General features: G+C 46.1%; 3 protein-coding genes across 3 annotated transcripts; all 3 read left to right on the plus strand.

Moving 5' to 3' along the window:
- The first annotated feature begins 8,704 nt into the window (after window positions 1–8,704).
- Window positions 8,705–9,371, plus strand: LOC123062714 (histone H3.2). Its single transcript, XM_044486352.1, has one exon. The coding sequence runs from the start codon at window positions 8,797–8,799 to the stop codon at window positions 9,205–9,207; it is 411 nt and encodes a 136-aa protein (XP_044342287.1). The 5' UTR covers window positions 8,705–8,796; the 3' UTR covers window positions 9,208–9,371.
- Window positions 9,372–9,828: 457 nt separating this feature from the next.
- LOC123062713 (VAMP-like protein YKT61) lies at window positions 9,829–13,494 on the plus strand. The gene is made up of 6 exons (XM_044486351.1): window positions 9,829–10,224; window positions 10,735–10,832; window positions 11,762–11,866; window positions 12,399–12,464; window positions 12,674–12,760; window positions 13,402–13,494. Exons 1-6 carry the CDS (start codon window positions 9,999–10,001, stop codon window positions 13,450–13,452), a joined length of 633 nt encoding a protein of 210 aa, XP_044342286.1. The 5' UTR covers window positions 9,829–9,998; the 3' UTR covers window positions 13,453–13,494.
- Window positions 13,495–14,732: 1,238 nt separating this feature from the next.
- Window positions 14,733–17,371, plus strand: LOC123062712 (fructose-1,6-bisphosphatase, cytosolic). Its single transcript, XM_044486349.1, has 11 exons — window positions 14,733–15,167; window positions 15,271–15,345; window positions 15,435–15,496; window positions 15,614–15,680; window positions 15,870–15,983; window positions 16,080–16,166; window positions 16,262–16,332; window positions 16,417–16,482; window positions 16,620–16,706; window positions 16,795–16,870; window positions 17,027–17,371. The coding sequence occupies exons 1-11, from the start codon at window positions 14,961–14,963 to the stop codon at window positions 17,147–17,149; spliced, it is 1,035 nt and encodes a 344-aa protein (XP_044342284.1). The 5' UTR covers window positions 14,733–14,960; the 3' UTR covers window positions 17,150–17,371.
- The last annotated feature ends 6,064 nt before the right edge of the window (window positions 17,372–23,435 follow it).

A 23,435-nucleotide genomic window follows, 5' to 3' on the forward strand; every position in this document is an offset into this window, starting at 1 on the left:
CGGAACACGGAGACCGAAAGGTCGAGCATGAGTCGTATAGTAGATACGATCAACATGAAGATGTTCACCGACATTAACTAGTCCGTCTCACGTGATGATCGGACACGGCCTAGTTGACTCGGATCATGTAATCACTTAGATGACTAGAGGGATGTCTATCTGAGTGGGAGTTCATAAGATGAACTTAATTATCCTGAACATAGTCAAAAGACCTTTTGCAAATTATGTCGTAGCTCGCGCTTTAGTTCTACTGTTTTAGATATGTTCCTAGAGAAAATATAGTTGAAAGTTGAAAGTAGCAATTATGCGGACAGTGGAAAGCTTATGTCCTTAATGCACCGCTTAGTGTGCTGAACCCCAAACGTCGTTTGTGGATGTTGCGAACATCGGACATACACGTTTTGATAACTACGTGATAGTTCAGTTAAATGGTTTAAGTAGAGGCACCAAAGACGTTTTCGAAACGTCGTGGAACATATGAGATGTTTCGAGGGCTGAAATTGGGATTTCAGGCTCGTGCCCACGTCAAGAGGTATGAGACCTCCGGCGATTTTCTTAGCCTGCAAACTAAGGAGAGAAGCTCAATTGTTGAGCTTGTGCTCAGATTGTCTGAATGCAACAATCACTTGAATCAAGTGGGAGTTAATCTTCCAGATGAGATAGTGATGTTTCCCCAAAGTCATTGCCACCGAGCTGCTAGAGCTTCGTGATGAACTATAACATATCAGGGATAAATAAAATGATCCTTGAGGTATTCACGATGTTTGACACCGCGAAAGTAGAAATCAAGAAGGAGCATCAATTGTTGATGGTTGGTGAAACCACTAGTTTCAAGAAGGGCAAGGGCAAGAAGGGATACTTCATGAAACGGCAAATCAGCTGCTGCACCAATGAAGAAACCCGAGGTTGAACCCAAACCCGAGACTAAGTGCTTCTGTAATAAGGGGAACAGCCACTGGAGCAGAACCACCCTAGATACTTGGTAGATGAGAAGGCTGGCAAGGTCGATAGAAGTATATTGGATATACATTATGTTAATGTGTACTTTACTAGTACTCCTAGTAGCACCAGGGTATAAGATACCGGTTCGGTTGCTAAGTGTTAGTAACTCGAAATAAAAGCTACGGAATAAACGGAGACTAGCTAAAGGTGAGCTGACGATATGTGTTGGAAGTGTTTCCAATGTTGATATGATCAAGCATCGCACGCTCCCTCTACCATCGAGATTTGGTGTTTGCGTTGAGCATAGACATGATTGGATTATGTCTATCGCAATACGGTTATTCATTTAAAGAGAATAATGGTTACTCTATTTATTTGAATAATACCTTCAATGGTCTTGAACCTAAAATGAATGGTTCATTGAAATCTCGATCATAGTGATACACATGTTCATGCCAAAAGATAGTAATGATAGTACCACTTACTTGTGGCACTGCCATGTAAGTCATAATAGTATAAAACGCATGAAGAAGCTCCATGTTGATGGATCTTTGGACTCACTCGTTTTGAAAAGTTTGAGACATGCGAACCATGTCTATTGGTGTATATGCATGAAGAAACTCCATGCAAATGGACCGTTCGGACTCACTTGATTCTGAATCACTTGAGATATGCAAATCATACCACATAGGCAAGATGACTGAAAAGCCTCGGTTTCAATAAGATGGAACAAGATAGCAACTTGTAGGAAGTAACACATTTTGATGTGTGCAGTCCAATAAGTGCTGAGGCATGCAGTGAATATCGTTATGTTCTTACTTCACAGATGATTCGAGTAGATGTTGAGAATATTTACTTGATGAAACACAAGTCTGAATTATTGAATGGTTCAAGTAATTTCAGAGTGAAGTAGAAGATCATTGTGACAAGAGGATAAAATGTCTATGATACGATCATAGAGATGACTATTTGAGTTACGAGTTTTGGCACACAATTAAGACATTGTGGAAATTGTTTCATAATTAATACCGCCTGGAACACCATAGTGTGATGGTGTGTCCGAACATCATAGTTGCACCCTATTGGATATGGTGCGTACCATGATGTCTCTTATCGAATTACCACTATTGTTCATGGGTTAGGCATTAGAGACAACCACATTCACTTTAAATAGGGCACCACGTAATTCCGTTGAGACGACACCGTTTGAATTATGGTTTAGAGAAACCTAAGTTGTCGTTTCTTAAAAGTTTGGGGCTGCGACGCTTATATGAAAAAGTTTCAGGTTGATAAGCTCGAACCCAAAGCGAATAAAATGCATCTTCATAGGAAACCCAAAACAGTTGGGTATACCTCCTAATTCAGATCCGAAAGCAATATGGATTGTTTCTAGAATCGGGTCCTTTCTCGAGGAAAAGTTTCTCTCGAAAGAATTGAGTGGGAGGATGGTGGAGACTTGATGAGGTTATTGAACCGTCTCTTCAACCAGTGTGTAGCAGGGCACAGGAAGTTGTTCCTGTGGCACCTACACCAATTGAAGTGGAAGCTTATGATATTGATCATGAAACTTTGGATCAAGTCACTACCAAACCTCGTGGGATGACAAGGATGCGTACTACTTCAGAGTGGTACGTAATCCTGTCTTGGAAGTCATGTTGCTGGACAACAATCGAGCTATGGAGAAGCGATGGTGGGCCCGGATTCCGATAAATGGCTTGAGGCCATAAAATCCGAGAGAGGATCCATGTATGAAAACAAAGTGTAGACTTTGGCGGAACGGCTCGATGGTCGTAAGGCTAATGAGTACAGATGGATTTCAAAAGGAAGACGGACAATGATGGTAAATGTCACCATCAAGAAAGCTCGACTTGTCGTTAAGATGTTTTCCGACAAGTTCAAGGAGTTGACTACGATGAGATTTTCTCACTCGTAGCGATGCTAAGAGTCTGTTGGAATTATATTAGCGATTACTGCATTATTTATGAAATCTTGCAGATAGGATGTCAAAACATTGTTTCCTCGACGATTTTAATGAGGAAAGGTTGTATGTGATACAACCGGAAGGTTTTGTCAATCCCGAAAGATGCTAATAAGTATGCAAAGCTCCAGCAATCCTTCTAAGGACTGGAGTGAGCATCTCGGAGTTGGAATGTGTGCTTTGATGATGATCAAAGATTTTGGGTTTGTACAAAGTTTATGAGAAACTTGTATTTCCAAAGAAGTGAGTGGGAGCACTATAGAATTTCTGATGAGTATATGTTGTTGACATATTGATGATCAGAGATGATGTAGAATTTCTGGAAAGCATATAGGGTTATTTTGAAAGTGTTTTTCAATGGAAAGCCTGGATTGAGCTACTTGAACATTGAGCATCAAGATATATAAGGATAGATCAAAATGCTTAATAATACTTTCAAATGAGCACATACCTTGACATGATCTTGAAGGTGTTCAAGATGGACCAGTCAAAGAAGAAGTTCTTGCCTGAATTGTAAGGTACGAAGTTAAGACTTAAAGCTCGACCACGGCAGAAAAGAGAGAAAGGACGAAGGTCGTCCCCTATGCTTAAGACGTAGGCTCTTCAGTATGCTATGCTGTGTACCGCACCAGAAGTGTGCCTTGCCATGAGTCAGTCAAGGGGTACAAGAGTGATCCAAGAATGGCTCATAGGACAGCGGTCAAAGTTATCCTTAGTAACTAGTGGACTAAGGAAATTTCTCGATTATGGAGGTGGTAAAAGAGTTCGTCGTAAAGGTTACGACGATGCAAGCTTGACACCTATCCGGATAGCTCTGAGTAGAGAGACCGGATACATATAATGGAGCAATAATTTAGAATAGCTCAAAGTAGAACAGTTATTTGGAATAGCTCCAAATAGAGCGTGGTAGCTACATCTAGGAGATGACATAGAGATTTGTAAAGCACACACGGATCTGAAAGGTTCAGACCCGTTGACTAAAACCTCTCTCACAAGCAACATGATCAAACATAAAACTCATTGAGTGTTAATCACATAGTGATGTGAACTAGACTACTGACTCTAGTAAACTCTTGGGTGTTAGTCACATGGCGATGTGACCTGTGAGTGTTAATCACATGGCGATGTGAACTAGATTATTGACTCTAGTGCAAGTGGGAGACTGTTGGAAATATGCCCTAGAGGCAATAATAAAAGTATTATTATTATATTTCCTTGTTCATGATAATTGTCTTTTATTCATGCTATAACTGTATTATCCGGAAATCGTAATACACGTGTGAATACATAGACCACAATATGTCCCTAGTGAGCCTCTAGTTGACTAGCTCGTTGTGATCAACAGATAGTCATGGTTTCCTGGCTATGGACATTGGATGTCGTTGATAACAGGATCACATCATTAGGAGAATGATGTGATGGACAAGACCCAATCCTAAGCTTAGCACAAAGATCGTGTAGTTCGTTTGCTAGAGCTTTGCCAATGTCAAGTATCTCTTCCTTTGACCATGAGATCGTGTAACTCCTGGATACCGTAGGAGTGCCTTGGGTGTATCAAACGTCACAACGTAACTGGGTGACTATAAAGGTACACTACAGGTATCTCCGAAAGTATCTATTGTTTTATGCGGATCGAGACTGGGATTTGTCACTCCGTGTAAACGGAGAGGTATCTCTGGGCCCACTCGGTAGGACATCATCATATGCGCAATGTGACCAAGGAGTTGATCACGGGATGATGTGTTACGGAACGAGTAAAGTGACTTGCCGGTAACGAGATTGAACAAGGTATCGGTATACCGACGATCGAATCTCGGGCAAGTAAAATACCGCTAGACAAAGGGAATTGTATACGGGATCGATTGAGTCCTTGACATCGTGGTTCATCCGATGAGATCATCGTGGAACATGTGGGAGCCAACATGGGTATCCAGATCCCGCTGTTGGTTATTGACCGGAGAACGTCTCGGTCATGTCTGCATGTCTCCCGAACCCGTAGGGTCTACACACTTAAGGTTCGATGACGCTAGGGTTATAAAGGAAGCTTGTATGTGGTTACCGAATGTTGTTCGGAGTCCCGGATGAGATCCCGGACGTCACGAGGAGTTCCGGAATGGTCCGGAGGTAAAGATTTATATATAGGAAGTCCTGTTTCGGCCATCGGGACAAGTTTCGGGGTCATCGGTATTGTACCGGGACCACCGGAAGGGTCCCGGGGGCCCACCGGGTGGGGCCACCTGCCCCGGGGGGCCACATGGGCTGAAGTGGGAAGGGATCCAGCCCAAAGTGGGCTGGGGCGCCACTTCCCTCATGGCCCATGCGCCTAGGGTCAAAGGGGAACCCTAAGGAAGAGTCCTAGGAGGGGAAGGCACCTCCTAGGTGCCTTGGGGGGGAGGGAATCCTCCCTTGGCCGCCGCCCCTTTCCCATCTAGGGCTGGCCGCACCCCTTGGGGGTGGGAAACCCTAAAGGGGGCGCAGCCCTCCCCTTCCCCTATATATATTGAGGCATGGGGCTGCCCATAACACGCGATTTGATCTCTCGTTGGTGCAGCCCTGCCCCTCTCCCTCCTCCTCTTCTCCCATGGTGCTTGGCGAAGCCCTGCGGGATTGCCACGCTCCTCCACCACCACGACGCCGTTGTGCTGCTGTTGGATGGAGTCTTCCTCAACCTCTCCCTCTCTTCTTGCTGGATCAAGGCGTGGGAGACGTCACCGGGCTGTACGTGTGTTGAACGCGGAGGTGCCGTCCGTTCGGCACTTGATCATCGGTGATCTGAATCACGACGAGTACGACTCCATCAACCCCGTTCACTTGAACGCTTCCGCTTAGCGATCTACAAGGGTATGTAGATGCACTCTCCTTCTACTCGTAGCTGGTTTCTCCATAGATAGATCTTGGTGACGCGTAGGAAAATTTTGAATTTCTGCTACGTTCCCCAACAAAACCAAGGTTGGAAAAAGCGCTAGGCGGTAGGCGGGAAGTGACCCTCTGCCTAGCGCCTTGCCTGCCTAGGCGTAGCCTAAGTGGCCCAAGGCGTTTCGTACGGTAGCAGGTTAGGAGGATAATTATTTGGGTAAATTTTGTACCATAGCAGGTTAGAAAAGACAATGTGGTGATAAAAAGGATAGACTTTGTACCATAGCAGGTTAGAAAGACAATGTAGTGATAAAAATAACATACATCAGGCAATGTGAAGAACTAAATATAGTCTATTCAATGGGGCAGCACGCCCATAGAAATATCAAATATTCAAATAGATTAGAGGCAAACATCACCCAAACCCAATTGGCATAGCATTATAAATTATGAGTTAACACATCAAAATGAAGTTCTTTAATTCCTAGAATCTTATTGGGAGGACTTCTCTCACAAGTCAAAAAGGGAAATTCCACATGGACGCACACACAAATGGTTTGACTCAATGACATAAAGATATAATATATAAAAAGTACTTAAGAAAAGACACCCGTTCATTTGGGTCTCCTCAATTATCAATAGCCATACTCCTCATCTGAATGCATCTCCTCCTCATCATGAAACTCCTCTTCTTCAGAATCAAATTCTTCTTCTTCATAAAGTTGTCTTGGTCTCGCACTTCTACGTGGCTCGAGCAGTTCATCGCCTCCCATTGCTTCTCCAATGCCACTCCCTGACATCCCTGTACTATTCATCTCCTCCTCATCTTTATCCATATAGATGACTTCTGCATAATCATATCCGCCCTCAAAAAGAAAACCTTGAGCTTCAGTAGTTTCAGCGGATAAGAGGACATCAGTGATCTTCTTCTCCTTGACCATTTGTTTCTTGGCCATCATTCTCGAGTTGAATTGTATGAACACAAGAGAGTTTAGATGTTCTGTAGTTAGCCTATTTCTTTTCTTCGTATGTATCTACAACAGGAAAAAAACATAAGGATTAAGAACAGGGAATGTTTTGACATGTGATGGACTAATCAAGCTAGATGTGAGATTAGAGAGTCAGGAGACTAACATTTTCGAAGGTACTCCAATTCCTTTCACAGACTGAAGAACTTGATGTCAATGAGAGGATTCTCACAGCCATCCTTTGTAGAGCTGGTGCTTCAGTTCCATAGAGCCTCCACCAAGATGCTATGAATTAAAGCACAGAATCAAGTTAACAATGTATTGCATAAATTCTGAATATATACTGAATAAATTAGACTTCACAAAATCAGAATGCATACCTGCATTATAATCAAAATTTTGACAACTCCTCGCAAGCTTCTTTGCAAATGATCCTTCTTTAATTCAAAATTGACAGCTTGATCTTGTTTGTCATCATCACCATAATAAAAGGTCTCCACACAGCTAATGAACCCTTCAACATTAAACTACAATTAGGTAAAAATTGTGAGTCTTCTTAATCTCATACCCGAAGCTACAAGGCCGTTGTTATCATCAACCATTGCTGCTGTATGTGTGTATATTGGTATTCAACCTCAATTCCTCACAAATTGTAAATCAAGCACATACCAGTAGCAGCCTCGTTGATCGTCTTTGTCACCGTCTACTCCCACGAGGTCATCACGAGGCAGCCGTTGCACCTTCCCATCATCCATTGTCTCCATCTTTCTCGGGCCCACGGTCTCGAGCAGGATGCCAACGACGGCCAGAGGGGCGGCGACGCGCATGCCGACAGGGGGAAGGAAGAACAGGGGCGGCGATGCTCCCTCCTGAAGGAGGGAGGAGCAGGGGCGGTGGCATGTGCGCCGGGAGGAGGCCGGGAGGGCATGGGCGGCCGGGAGCGAGGGAGGAGGTGGGGGCGGGGCGGCGCCCGGATCCAGGGAGGTTGGGGGTCGGGCACGCCGAGAGTGAGGGAGAAGGTGGGGGCGGGGCGAGCCAGGGTCTGGGGAGGAGATGGGGCGGCCGCCGAGAGGAGGTCGGGGGGCTTTTTTTTTGAGGGATATGGAGGAATCGCTAGGTCAGGAGGAACGTCGGGGAATCGCTAGGTTTTTTTTCGCGGGAGGGTTGCAAGTTAACGGAGGTGGGAGGATGACGAAAAAAAACCGGAGATGGGAGGATGACGAAAAAACCCAGCAAAATTAAACCGCACAGACTATTCATCAAGTCGTCCATTAAGAATAGAGATTTATTTTGAAAAAGAATTAAAAACATTTCTATGGACACCAAACTACCGTGGAAAAGAACTGTACATGTACACACAAATGTCCACTATATGCATACAAATTTTCACCAAATATGTATTTTCATACGTGATATATGAAAAATGTGCAGATCAAATGAGCTCATCTTTTGTTGTTTCTGGAGCACTATTTTTCTCGTTGTAGCCTACAAACCAGTGGTCAGTAAAACTTTTAAGATAAATTTTGAGTTCTTGTTTGAAACTCCCAGGAACCAATATGACGCTGGGAAAAAGGTCTGGACCCACTCGTCATTCACTATAAACGCTACCACGCCACAACTATTTAAAAAAAAGAAAGAAACGCTACAGCGTACTACAAGACCCACAGTCAGATCATCCAGTCGGAACCGAGGAACCTCCAGCTGAAAAAAATTAAAATTTTCGAGGAACCCGGGCCAACGATCCGCGTGACTCCACCGCAGCCAATCAGAAATCTGCAATCCCCTTCCCACGGATCGCACCCCACGATCCGCGTGCTCCACCCCAAGACCCAATCTCGGCCGTCCACCCGCCACCGATCGAACGCCCCAAATCCATCTTCCCTCCACTCGTCCCCGCCGCAGCTCCCAAAATTTCCCAGTCTCCCGCCGGCTCCTCCCCTACATAACCACCCCCATCCTCTCCATCCCATCTCACCCAGCTCCCAAATCCCCCAAGCAAGCAAGCAAGCAGCCACCGAAGCAGCCTCCGCTCCCCTCCCCGACCCCGAAGCAATGGCGCGCACGAAGCAGACGGCGAGGAAGTCGACCGGAGGCAAGGCGCCGAGGAAGCAGCTGGCGACCAAGGCCGCCCGCAAGTCGGCCCCGGCCACCGGCGGCGTGAAGAAGCCCCACCGCTTCCGCCCCGGCACCGTCGCGCTCCGTGAGATCCGCAAGTACCAGAAGAGCACGGAGCTGCTGATCCGCAAGCTGCCGTTCCAGCGGCTGGTGCGGGAGATCGCGCAGGACTTCAAGACCGACCTCCGCTTCCAGAGCTCCGCCGTGTCCGCGCTGCAGGAGGCCGCCGAGGCGTACCTCGTCGGGCTCTTCGAGGACACCAACCTCTGCGCTATCCACGCCAAGCGCGTCACCATCATGCCCAAGGACATCCAGCTCGCCCGCCGCATCCGCGGGGAGAGGGCCTGAGCAGCGGTCGCCGTGTGCGTGCGTTGTCAGAGAGTCGTGCTGTGATGTTCCGGTCTTAGAGCTTGGTGGTGTAGCTAACATGTTCCTGTCCGCTCTCGTCGTTGCCTTGCCATATGTAGCCCCTTGCTGCGATGAATTATCAATGAAGAGTGCAGTTATCCTCATATGAATCTCGTTTCAGTGTTCGTTTTTCTGAATCTCATTTCTGTTGGATGTGTACTGTCTTTCTGTTCTTCAGTTTCGTTGTCTAGCTGTATGCTGTTCGTGCTGTGAAGCAGAGGAAGAGCACCACTGCCGCATAATAATCTTCATCCGTTGATTAGCCCCTTCCGTCATTGGATTGCGTCCTTCGTCTTCCACTCTATTTTAATTCTGGATTTTTTTCTTAATTTTCGGATGGTGTTACGCTGATGGAGATGAAGAACAGGATCGCCGCGTCATGATTTTCGTCTCACCGTGGTTATGTTGTTCCATATTGAGATATCTTCCATATTTGTTCCCCAGATTTTGTTTTGGAAGTTTCCAGGTTCTCCGCGTCTGCCTCTTTGCCGCCTCCTGTTGGTGGTTGGCGGAAGGAATCCAGTAGTAGCTGAAAACCAACGCTGGCCGCCCAAGGCTGGCCCGCTGTCATTGACTTGTCGACGTCGTGGGGGTGAGACCGAATCCAGCAAAGTAGGAAACGGGAGGGGAGAAGCTTCTTTTACTTCCGCGCGGCGATCTCCCGTCCAAACCCACCCATCCAACCCACCGCCCAAGGTCGCCGCGGATCTAGCAGCCTCGTCGGAGCGGAGATGAAGATCACGGCGCTCGTCGTGCTGAAGCCGTCGGCCGGGGGCGTCGGGGGCTCCTCCTCCAGCGGCGGGCAGGGCTCCGAGGCGCTCGTGCTGGCCAACGCCACGGACGTCAGCCACTTCGGCTTCTTCCAGCGCGGCGCCGCCCGGGAGTTCATCGTCTTCGTCGCCCGCACCGTCGCCCAGCGCACCCAGCCCGGCCAGCGCCAGTCCGTCCAGCACGAAGGTAAACGCCCCTCCTCAGATCTGCTTGCCGCTGCTCTCTAGGTCTAGTTTACTTTGTGATCCGATGCTCAGATCCGGGGTCTGGGTTTGGACTGATTTTTCCGGCGGTCAGTCTTCTGCCACGGGTCTTACGGTAGTTTGATTCCTAGAGCAAGGCCAACATAAGTTATGATCTCTGCAAAGTAGCCTGTAGCCCTATCTGGTAGTTCATCCGATGTGCTGTAGGATTCGCACTTGCAAAGTGATTTTGTTGCTGAAGAAGCGCTGTAGGCTTGTGATTCTCTGTCCATACTGATTCATGATTATGTGACAATATCGACAATTTGCATTTGGTGGATTTGACCTAGTATTTCGGTGCTTACGGCGTAATTTAAGCCCCACCTGCTCCTATTCCTTGTATCTCCAATTGATTGCTAGTGCTCCTTTTCGTTTTAGTGACTTTGAGCAAATTCATTTTCGCGTATGTAATTGTGAGATCGAATCATGCAAACACTTTGCCGTTTCTTTGCAGAGTACAAGGTCCACTCACACAACAGAAATGGCCTCTGCGTGGTGGCATTTATGGATGACCACTATCCTGTACGAAGTGCATTTTCTCTTCTGAATAAGGTATAGATCGTTGTTGTTGAAACTCATGTATTATGTATTTCGTGATTGGCCTAGTATCAATTTTTACCAATGCAGGATTTGATCTTCCTGTTCTATGTTCTTATTCTGATGAATGCTTCCAGATACAGACTTTTTGAAAATTATTAACAGAAAGCATGCAAGTGTTGACGTTACGCAAGTGTTGACGTTACGCATCCATGGTTGCACACTGTATGCTATAAGCTCCCGCTAGGCTGGTATATATAATTGCCCTCAACATTAGAGAAGTGCTTTGGCATTATTGAAAAGGAATCCCTAGTGAGTGGCGGAGCTACAAAGAAACATCTGGACGGGCCGCGCTAGCACAATTTTTCTTAGAATTCTTAATCATACTACTTCGATAGACATACTCGGTACCTTGTGTAAGTCAGGAGATGCATACATATGCACGTTGTTGTCATGCAGTTTGCTTCCTCGCTGATAAACCATGTACTCCCTCCGGTCCTTTTTAGTTCGCATATAAGTTTTGTCCCAAGTCAAACTATTTCTACTTTGACCAAATTTATAGGAAAGAGTACCAACATTCATAATACCAAATCAATATTGTTAGATTCATTATGAAATGTAGTCTCATAGTATATATATTTGATATTGTAGATGTTGGTATTTTTTAACATAAATTTAGTCAAACTTTGCAAAGTTTGACTTGACAGAAATCTAATATGCAGAGTAAAAAGGACCGGAGGGAGTACAGTCTTTGCTAAACAAATATATTTTTCTCCTGAGTCCTGACATACATTCATGCGTGTAGTTAGATAATAATCATGATTTTATTGGGGTCATGCAAATATTTTCTGTACTGTCATAACTGAATAAGTTCCATAGAGCAGTTCTTCCATAGTAGTGTTTTTGGGTGATACTTAGCTGTTGATGCGATGTTTTTTATGAAGGTACTTGATGAATACCAGAAGGCTTTTGGGGATGCTTGGAAAGCCGCCACAGCAGATTCCACTCAAGAGTGGCCTTTCCTGATGGAAGCTTTGACAAAATTTCAGGTATAATCATCTATGGAAGGTTTTGTATGCTTGTGTGTTCATTGCTAGGAGGTAACATAATGCTCTATGTTTACTACTGGTCTATTTATCCTATATACTCCACAGAAAGAGAAAATGAGAGAGAGGGAGGGTGCAACTACAGTTGTAATAAGTTGTCTATTTTACAATTCTGCTATATCCATTGTATCGTGTCATGTATCGTTCTTGCCTTCTTGTTTTATGATGAAAAAGATGGCCAGATACAAGTTTGGTGTGCTGGGGTGGCTTCTAATTTTCTAAGGAATGGGCTGTATCTTGTGGTTGTATGTCTGTTTTTGAAAGAAAAAGTAGCTGGTGCGGTGTTCCGTGGTGGCTTCTCTGGGATGGGTTCTATGTTCTCCACACATTTAGGAATGGGTTCTATGTTTGGACATATTAGTGTGATTTTGCAATTTGCAGTGTGCTTTTACTCTACTTGTCATTTTCACTGTGGAACTTGCCATAACCCATGACAAACTTGTTCTCATTAATAATGAAGCATCCCATTTTGTAGGATCCTGCAGAGGCTGACAAGTTAACAAAAATTCAGAGGGACTTGGATGAAACAAAAATTATCCTAGTAAGTGTTAATTATCTGATTTTTCTACGTGCTTAGAGATCTACAGATTTACCATCTTACTTGCACCATACACAATGGGTGCAAGGCCAGCCTTTCCCTGTAAAGATGATCTTCACCATCCCATCTTGTACTGGAGATATCATGCTATTTTGTGTGTGGTAGCAACCCATTGCTGATATGCTCTGTATATGCTTGAATAATTTTAACAGCATAAAACTATAGAGAATGTCCTTCAAAGAGGAGAGCGATTGGATAGCTTGGTTGAAAAAAGCTCAGACCTGAGTGCTGCTTCACAGGTAAGCATATATTTATTTTATTTGCTATTTACCTGAGGGGTCCTTTTTTACTCAAGACATGGTGAAAAATTGCTACCAGTTACTGTTATTTATCTCCAAGCTACAATGGGCATTGTCTTTCAGCCTGCACATTGTTTTACTACAGGCGCCTCCATTAGATTGTAAAGTTTACTTGTCTAGTACGAAGGGATCACTGCCCATGGATATTTATTTCTAGTCATCTGCTATATGTGATGCTAATATTATCATGTGTGGTTTGTATAATAAGATAAATCTTGTTATTACATCATTCACTCACCAATTTCTTTACGACAATGCCCGAAACTGCTCTAATGCTGCACTTGCAATATCTTGCCTGTAATATTGAATAATTTCCTGAATGCTGTCCAGTTTCCAGAATGCTTTTTGTTAAAGTATATAATGTACATATTTGCAAAGGGCTCTTAAGGCACTTCTTTTCTTTTTACATAACCAGGTCCTGTTCTTCTAGGCTTTACTGTTTTTTCAGTCATAAAACAGACGTGCCCTTGTAACTTGCTGAAAATCACGATTTTAGTGTTACGGATCATTTCAATGCTTTGTCTTATTGAAGTTATCACTATGTTTGTTTTCCTGATAGATGTTTACCCTGTCCTTTTCAGATGTTCTACAAGCAGGCGAAGAAAACAAACAGTTGTTGTACTATACTTTGAAGCTTGAACTGTGATCCTCCAATCTTTCTTGGAAGGCTCCAGGTTAATGCTGTTTTCCAACAAAGATGCTGATACCCTCATACATGCTCCTTGTACCTTTAATTATACCTGCATAATTCTCAGGACACTTTTTACTCCTTTTTTCAGAAAGAAAATCAACCCAATATCGTTGTGTTGTACCGTAAGTCCGATTGCTCATGAAAACGTGCTGGGATCAATACTGTAAATCTGTTATTCTTTGGTGGTGCCTTTGAATAGCAACTAACATCACTTGTCGGACTAGATGGTTTCTCCCTGCGCTATACTCCTTAGCAATGGCCAACATCAATTGTCTTCTGCAATAGATTGTTGATATCTCAGTTCTCAAGTAGTATGTTGGAGCACCGTTGCTACTCTTAATTTAAGTATGTTGGAACACTGGTTGCTACTTGTAATTTATGTTCGATTGAAGATTGTTTGTACTATGCTTCCTTGATTTTATTACAAGTTTATTTATGTTGGAGTATTTTCTGCTAGCGACATGCATATACCGTGTCAAATGGTCAACATGCATGCCGTGTCAAATGCAAATGCCTTTGCTGATTTCCTGGACGCAACTTTTATTATTGTATGTAAGCAACGTTATAAATGGCACGTTATCTCCGTTGACATAAGTTATCGACAGCGTCAAGTTTACGCTAGTGGCTTCTGCAAGTCTTGACTGGACCACGAAAACGCATTCGAATCCAGGACCTGAAGTCACATAGCAAAAAGCAGCTATTCCCCTGACCAGGCTAGCGTTGAGGCCAAGCGGCAGCAGCCACTTGGGGCTGAGCCTGGTAGGAGTATATACCACGTATATGGTTGAAAAAAGTTACCCCAGGATATTTCACGTTTTTCAATATAAAAAGGCGCTACGATATTCCACGTACTACGCGTGAAGGGCAGGCCATCAAGCAAAGCTCCTCTTGTGTGGTTATTGAACGCAATAACAGCTTCCAACACCCCAAGCTTTGCTTGGTGCGAACTGCCGCTGACGACCGTGGCAAAACCGTCTCGCCGTCACGTCGGGGTTCAGTTTACGGCTAAACGTCGTCACTGTCCCGCTGATCGCTCCGCTTGCGCCGGGCGTTGGCGCCTTACTCCGGCGGGACGGTAACGTGCGTGCGCGGGACAAAGCCCTGCCCTCCTCTCACTCCCATCACCTCACCACGCGACGGCCACAGACGCACACGGCCACCGTGCTACCAGCCATCGCGGATAGAGGGGATAGGCCTGGGCGCTCATTCCGTTGGAGCCCCAAGCCCCTCCGCTCCCAGCCTCACTTTCTCCCCGCGCTACCTACCAAAACACCACGCCGCGCGTCACGTCACGGCTCGCAGCCGGCCACTTCCCGCGCCGTACCTCTCGGGCATAGATAGATCGCTCACTTCCGGGGCCTGCGCTGCAAGCAAAGCCCGCAACACGTACCAACTCTCCTACGAGCTGAGCGAGCGAACGGGAGAGAGGGTCGGCGTCGGAGAAGGAAGATGGATCACGCGGCGGACACGTTCCGGACGGACCTGATGACCATCACGCGGCACGTGCTGAACGAGCAGAGCCGGCACCCGGAGTCGCGCGGCGACCTCACCATCCTCCTCTCCCACATCGTCCTCGGCTGCAAGTTCGTCGCCTCCGCCGTCAACAAGGCCGGCCTCGCCAAGCTCACCGGCCTCGCCGGCGAGACCAACGTCCAGGCAAGCTGTTTTTCTTTTTCTTTTTCCTTTCTTTTTTGGTTCAAATTTTCTTCTGTGAGAATGAAAGTATGATGATGGTTGCCTATTGGCGTGGGTTCCTCAGGGGGAGGAGCAGAAGAAGCTGGACGTGCTCTCCAACGAGGTGTTCGTCAATGCCCTCGTCAGCAGCGGCCGCACCGTATGAGTTATCTCTCGTCCCATTTCCTTTTTTTGCCGATTCGTTCTGCTTTGTGACGCTTTGCTGTGCGAACGACCGGATATACGCAGTGCGTTCTTGTGTCCGAGGAGGACGAGAAGGCGACGTTCGTGGACCCTAAGCTCCGTGGAAAGTGCGTAAAAAACTTCCGACTCCTCCATGCTCTGCTCACGTACCTTTGATGTGGTCAAGGAGCAAATTTTCCTCTGTTTGTTTCTGATGAAATGCGCGGATCTTCATTTTCCATCAGGTACTGTGTCTGCTTTGACCCCCTGGATGGATCCTCCAACATCGACTGCGGCGTCTCCATCGGAACGGTAAGGGAAGCACACAAGAAATTTCATCAAACCCAAAAAGTTGTTCGGAACACGCACAATTATGGGAAGTCACATTTTACTTTCCTTTTTGCCCTTTCAAAGTCTCAGCCTCGCAGGGAATATGCTCATAGAAACATGCTACATGGACAGTTTATTTCTTATTCTTACATGGATTTTCTTGCTCTACAGATCTTTGGGATCTACATGATCAAGAACCAAGACACCGTGACTCTGGAGGAAGTACTGCAGCCTGGGAAGGACATGATTGCTGCCGGATACTGCATGTATGGGAGTTCCTGCACGGTAACTAATCGAAGTTCCCTGACCTCGTGTTGCACAAGCAAGATAAATCGTGTGTGACTGTATCTGAATTGGCCTGTGTACGCTAATTGTCTGCAGCTTGTCCTGAGCACTGGAAATGGTGTCAACGGCTTCACGCTTGACCCCTCTCTCGGGGAGTTCATAATGACTCATCCAGATATCAAGGTATTGTGTGACACTGCTAATAGGATTCATTTACTTTTCTGAAAACTCACCTAGAGGCATACTACTCAAAAGATCTGTATGCTCTGTTGTTTCAGATACCGCCGAAAGGAAAGATCTATTCGGTTAATGAAGGGAACGCCAAGAACTGGGACACGCCTACTGCAAAGTGTGTGATCTTTTATGTTTCGGAGTAATATTACTTCCTTCAGATACTTAAGCTCCAGCTAACATGTCACAAAATATTTAACAGGTACGTGGAGAAGTGCAAGTACCCCACGGATGGTTCATCACCTAAATCCCTTAGATACATCGGCAGGTGAGTGAATCTTCAGTTTGCTTGCCTGACGAAACAATTTGCCTCACATACTTAAGCTTCTCCCTAACAATGAATGTAGCAACCACTTGTATAATTCTTGTCACAACATATAACACTGCATTCCTGATGGTTCACAGCATGGTTGCTGATGTGCACCGCACCTTGCTATACGGCGGCATATTTCTGTACCCCGCGGACAAGAAGAGCCCAAGCGGAAAGCTCCGGTACGCCAGCGCCTACGCGCACAATTCAAGCAGCACGTCCAATTGCACGCAATTCTTTTGAAGTTGCCTGAATTTGCTGTGTTTGCAGTGTGATGTATGAGGTGTTCCCCATGTCATTCCTGATGGAGGAGGCTGGAGGCCAGTCTTTCACAGGCAAAGGACGGGTATGTGTTGTTGTAACATGCAAACATCTCTGTTTTTTCTTTCGCTGGCCAGAATTTCATGTCCGGCAACAGACAGTATGTATGTTTTTTTTTTGCGGGAAAGACAGTATGCATGTTGACACTTGGTTTTCTGCGTTGTGAATCGATGCAATGCAGTCGCTCGACCTGATCCCCACCGACATCCACGAGAGATCGCCGATATTCCTCGGCAGCAGCGACGACGTGGAGGAGATCAAGGCACTGTACGCGGAGGAGGCCAAGAAGGCAGGGTCTGCATGATGATCGGCGGCCGTCGCGTGTGAATCGATGGCGACCCATGGGCCTTTGCTGGCAATGTGATTCGTATGTCAGGCATTTCTTTTCTATACGTCCGTGTCATTCAGTGTAATATAGCGTGTGGAGGCCTCGAACAGCTTCATTCATGAGCAGCCAAGGCTTCTGCCTCTCACAACAATCCACTGATGATGGCACGTAATATACCTCCATAACTACATGTTTCCAGCTGACCAGCTCAAGAGGACCAGTTGCCGCAGGTTGTGCAGGACGTATTGCATATACATGCAGGACCTGTTTGGTTGCATGCATTATCTCCAACCAAGCTGGGTTGGGCCAAAAAAACACGTTTGGTTGCAAATAGGGTGGACCGACTCGCATCGGCATGAACCTTAAAGCAGTTCAGAGCCTGGTTTGCTGGAAATCCTCGAATCGGCAGTTTCCAGCGAGCCAGGCTAAGTGCGGCGCAAAAGGGATGTAGCGCGCACGTGACAGTGCAAGGCGAAATCGAGTGGAGATGACGAGGGATGGAAATCGGTCGAGGCGGGATGGTGTGAAATCTAGCCTCACCGTCCCATTTACTCGGCCACCGGTAGCTCTAGGACAAGCACTTCCTCTGTTCTTAGCACCGACGACGATGATGACTCAGATCTATGCAAGCGACGGCGACGGAGGCGGCAACATCACTCTCCAGCCGGCAGCAGGAGCCGCTTCCTCCCTTACTCTTGGCCACCATCCGGTCCTCCTCGACTCAGCCATGGCCTCCCCTTCCCCGTCGTCATCTTCGAAGCCGCTAAGCAACTTGGAACCCCTCCCCCTATGTTAGGCAAGGTGTAGGATCGATTTCTCCATTGCTCACCGCACCATTGATGTCGCCTAGGTTATGGACGAACGGGCAAAATTGGTAGTTCAGACAACAACGCTGATAGCCGTGGTTCAGACATGCCTCATGTTGATCCACAAGAGAGATGTTCGTCATGGTGACAAGCCTGTCATTCGTTATGCTCCCATGTTAACCCGATATCAGGAGAGGATGGCGAATCTGAACTACATTTACAATTGCAGTGACACAAAGGCTCTGTGGATGCTAAGAATGAAAAGAGCACCTTTCACCAGGCTTGTGCAGACCTTCAGGAGCAAGGGGCTGCTACGAGATAGCATCTACACTAGTGCGAAAGAGCAAGTTGCCATGTTCCTCCATGTTGCCGGCTATAACCAGAGGTTCAGGTTTATCCCCAACACGTTCAGGGGATCAATGAAGACCATTTCTTGGTACTTCAGGCAAGTGTTGTATGCTAACTCAGAGGAGAGATGATCAGGTCACCAATCGGCCGGACTCCTAGCAAGATTCGCAGCAGCCCAAGATGATATCCATATTTCAAGGTGAGCACTGACAGCATGGTTCATGCCTTGACATGCTTCTATTGTTCTCCTATAGCCATAACACCATCTTGTAATGCCATTTCAGGATTGCATCGGGGCAATAGATGATACTCATGTCACTACTAGAGTGCTCAGGTCACAATCTGCAACATACAGGGGGAGAAAGCACTACACAAGTCAGAATATTCTTTTTTTGACCCTGTGACTGTAGAACAATTATTCTACGACATGATTTCATTAACAAGGATATTTACAAGTACATAGGGGGAGGGGGTTGTTGAAACAACTAATCAACCAACACCAGTTCTAGTAGGCATTTGTCAAGTAATTACAAAATTTTATGAGATGCTTTCTAAGAAGCTAAATATGAAAGGTTACTTTGACTCCTTGACTATGTATTGGAGTGAAATAAAGTCCTCTTTGAATCTAGTAAGCTAGGACGTGGTGCTTGGAGATATACTTCTGAAATCTTTATTATTTCTTTCTTTCCAAATACTCCATGCAGTTTGGAGGAATATTTCCAGGAACATTGGTCTGGCCCAAGTAGATTATGTCTCTTCAATGATGGAGAGTCTTGATCCAACACCCTGCCATGTGATGTTGATTTTGTCCTAGCAACTCTTGCTGAATTGGCAGTGGAATATCATATGTTCAATTGTTTCCTCGGTTGCTTGTCCACATAGAATGCGGTTGTAGTTGTTTCCAATGTTGCGGTGTCTCCGTTTGAGCATGTTTCTAGTATTGACTCTAAGTCAGAATGTTCTTGCTGCTATTGACTTCGATCTGAAGTTCACATATGTGTTGGCTGGCTAAGAAAGATTAGCGCATGATGCTAACAATCTAAGTTCTAGCATACTAGACTTGATGGCATCAATATCGCCGATGGCAAGTTCTACCTAGGAGATGCTGCCTATGCATGTCGGCCAAGTGTTCTCCCACCCTTCAGGAAAACCAAGTACCATATGAATGAGTTCTCTGGTAGGAACTATCCTAGGACTCCACATGAACTGTTTAATCTCAGACACTTCAGTCTTAGAGTTACTGTTGAGAGGACATTTGAAGCTCTAAAGAATATGTTTAAGATCCTGGATAAGAAGCCACACTTTCCCCACCCAGGTTAAGCTTGTTCTTGCAAGCATTCTGTATAACTGGATCTTGCAATGGGGTTGCGATGAACTAGTGCCGGAGGAGTAAGAGGTTGAAATGGCATATTTCTCCCTAAGTGGTTTTCGTGATTGATGACAATGCTTTTGCGGACCAATCGTGTGCATTGAGCATTTCAGATATCTCATGTCTAGACACTTGACGTTTCGATGCCCCTCAAAGCCTATCAAAGATGGCGGTTCTATACGGTTCTTTTCGGTGGATTTGAGTCATAGGAAAGCCGTACTATTAAGAGGGGGTCCACTTCGGAAAGGTATGGGTGGAATCAACACGTACACAACCCCATATGCACCCACAACCTCCTTTCCGTTCTTTGGAGCCTTTCCAATGTTTTATGTGCTGTTTTCAGCATCTTACCAGTGGTAGTACCACTAGTGCCCATGGTAGTACCGCTTATGCGGTAGTACCGATGGTACTTCCGTGGCACTACCGCTTAGGGTTCCCCCGAGCTTGCAACTTTCGGTTGTCGATCTGTAATTCATGGTATTAGGGCGGTAGTAGAACGGTAGTACCGCTCCGCGGTACTACAACTCATACTACCGTCTCCACTACCGCTTGTGGGGTTTTCTTCTGTGCAAGGTTCTGTTCCCACTTTGCCCCAAGCGGTAGTAGAGCGGCACTAGGACGGTAGTACTGCTTGGCATGGTACTGTCGCCCCTAGCACCATCTACTACCGCAGCCTCTCCAGGTCTAAAACCCAAGGCGGTAGTACCGCCCGGGTCAGTGGTAGTACCGCTCCACCGGCACTACCATAGATACACTCTGTGTATTTATAGGCCTGTGCGGAGTAGTACCGCCTAAGCGGTAGTACCGCTTAGCTGCAGGACTGGGCAGAAAACGGCTGGATTTTGGTTCCCCTATATAAGGGGGGGGGGTCTTCTTCTTCCTAGGGTTGATCTCTTCCCCCAAGCTCCATTGCCTTCCAAAAGCTCATTCTTGCCCGATCTCTCTCCCTAGCCAATGAAACTTGTTGATTTTCTAGGAATTGGTTGAGAAGGCCCCGATCTACACTTCCACCAAGAGAAATTTGATTCCCCCCACTAATCCCTTGCGTATCTTGTTACTCTTGGGTGTTTGAGCATCCTAGACGTTTGAGGTCACCTCGGAGCCATATTCCATTGTGGTGAAGCTCCATGGTTTTGTTGGGAGCCTCCAATTCGGTTGTGGAGAGAGCCCCAACCTTGTTTGTAAAGGTTCGGTCGCTGACTTCAAGGGTACCAATAGTGGAATCATGGCTTCTCGCATTGTGTGAGGGCGTGAGGAGAATACGGTGGCCCTAGTGTCTTCTTGGGGAGCATTGTGCCTCCACAACGCTCCAATGGAGACGTACTTCCTCTCAAAGGGAAGGAACTTCGGTAACACATCCTCGTCTCCACCGGTTCCACTCTTGGTTATCTCTTACCTTTACTTGTGCAAGCTTATGTTGTGTTGTATCCCTTGCTTGCTTGTGTGCTATTTGTTGTTGCATCATTTAGGTTGCTCACCTAGTTGCATATCTAGACAACCTATTTTGATGCTAAGATTAATTTGGTAAAATCTAAAAATTGTTAGTTTCCTATTCACCCCCTCCAATCAACCATATCGATCCTTTCAATTGGCATCAGAGCCTCGTCTCTTTATTAAGGACTTTGCCGCCCGAAGAGTATGGTTGACACCACAAACAAGGTGGAGGAGCACCCCGGTGCGAGTCCCCCTTTGTCTGAGGCCGATGGGGGATCTCGGTATCTTGTGAGGAGTTCAATGTGGCCTTGGACACATTGAGAACCTCCATGACGGCGAGGTCAAAGGCATGCTTAAGAATTTTCTTGACGGTCTTAAAGTTTTCGCCGCACCTTTGGAAGTGGTCGATCCCACTAACAAGGTGACAGATGCTAACTCCAACAAGGGGGAAGCTACTAGTGATCAAGTTTCTTTGACTAGTGGTAGAAGTGGAAATGACATCTTTGCCCATGTTGAACCTCCTATTACTTATGGAGGACCGGTTCCCTCCATGCATACGAATCATGTTGGTCCTCCTCCCAAGCTTGTGAAAAATGAGGATTTTTCCGCTTGGGTCTATCGGTTTAAACGTCATTTAAATCATAGTTCTACTAATCTTTGGAGAATTATTGAGCAAGGTTTCTACCCGCACGACCCAAGCAACTTCACTCCTAGAGAAGCCACGGATCATCAATTCAACGAGTCCGCTCTCTTCATTCTCCAAGAAGGAATTCCGCCCAAAGATATTGCGCATCTCCATCCTTTCATCGTGGCCAAGGAAGCATGGCAACATGTTGTTTCCATTTACAAGGAAAGCGCAAGTATTCAAGATCAAACTTTGAAGTGGTGCAAGATGAAGCTGATTAGTTTGCAATGAATGAAGATGAAGAACCTCGAGAGCTTTACCGGAGATTAACCACTCTCGCGGTCTCACTCCGAGATCATGGGAGCAATGATACGGATGACAATTGGATCAAGCGCAAGTTTCTCAAGGCCATTATGCCTTACCACAAGGCCATGTCCTCCGTCATCCGTCAAAGACCGGACTTTCACGCCTTGTCCTCAAGTGAAGTGTTGGATGAGTTTGTTGCAATGAGGATCTTGGACAAGACCGCTGACAATGCGGTGTTGCATTCTCAACGAGCAAGGAAGCCCAACCTTGCTTTGAAGGCCAAGGCTAGTGTGGAAGAATAGGGTGAAGAGGAAGAAGAGGAGTGTTGCCCCGAAGATACCAAATATGCTTATCATGAGCACATGGCTCTCGCTTCACGGCAATTTTGGAGAAAGAAGAACTCAAGGCCCAACTTCAACAAGAACAACTCAAGCGGCGCCAAGGGCAAGCAATGTGTGAGGACATGCTATAATTGTGGCAATGTGAGCCACTTTGTTGCTGAGTGCCCATACGAGAAAAGGGAAGACAATGGTGGCAAGCTTATCTGAAAAGACAAGGCCAAGTCCTTCCCAAACAAGAACAACTTCACCAAGAAGACTCCTCCCAAGGGGTTGGTGGCACAAGAAGAGTACAATGAGGATGATAATGATAATGAAGATGGTGAGACGGTTGACATGGCTTCCGTTGTGAAAGTGTGTTATATCGACTAGAGGGGGGGGGGGGTGAATAGGCGATTTTTATGTAAGTCTTCAAAATGTGGGAGTTATGAAGACAAACGATAGAAATAAACCTAATACCCTGCAGCGGAAGGTAGACTACACTAGGCAAGCCATATTCAAGTATTCAATAGAGTGAAAGCACAATGACTAATAGCAGCAATGTAGTAAGGATCAGGTAGGAAGATATTGTGAAGCCAGACAGAACACGCAGTCACTCAGTGAAGACAAAAGATAGTGCAAACACACAATGACTTCACAAGGAGTAACAGTAAGTAAAGGGAAGGGAAGATGAAACCAGTGACTCGTTGAATACAATGATTTGTTGGACCAGTTCCAGTTGCTGTGACAACTGTACGTCTGGTTGGGGCGGCTAGGTATTTAAACCTTAGGACACACAGTCCCGGACTGAACACGCAGCTCAGGACACCCAATCCTCACCGTATTCCCCTTGAGCTAAGGTCACACAGACCTCGCCCAATCACTCTGGTAAGTCTTCAAGGTAGACTCCCAAACCTTCACAGACTTCGTTCACCGGCAATCCACAATGTCTCTTGGATGCTCAGAACGCGACGCCTAACCGGTTGGAGGATGCACAATCCTCAAGTGTAATAAGTCTTCAGATCACACAGACAAGAAGACTTAAGTGATGCCTAAT

Source organism: Triticum aestivum, chromosome 3A, assembly GCF_018294505.1.
Source record: "Triticum aestivum cultivar Chinese Spring chromosome 3A, IWGSC CS RefSeq v2.1, whole genome shotgun sequence".
In the NCBI taxonomy this organism is placed as follows: Eukaryota; Viridiplantae; Streptophyta; class Magnoliopsida; order Poales; family Poaceae; genus Triticum; species Triticum aestivum.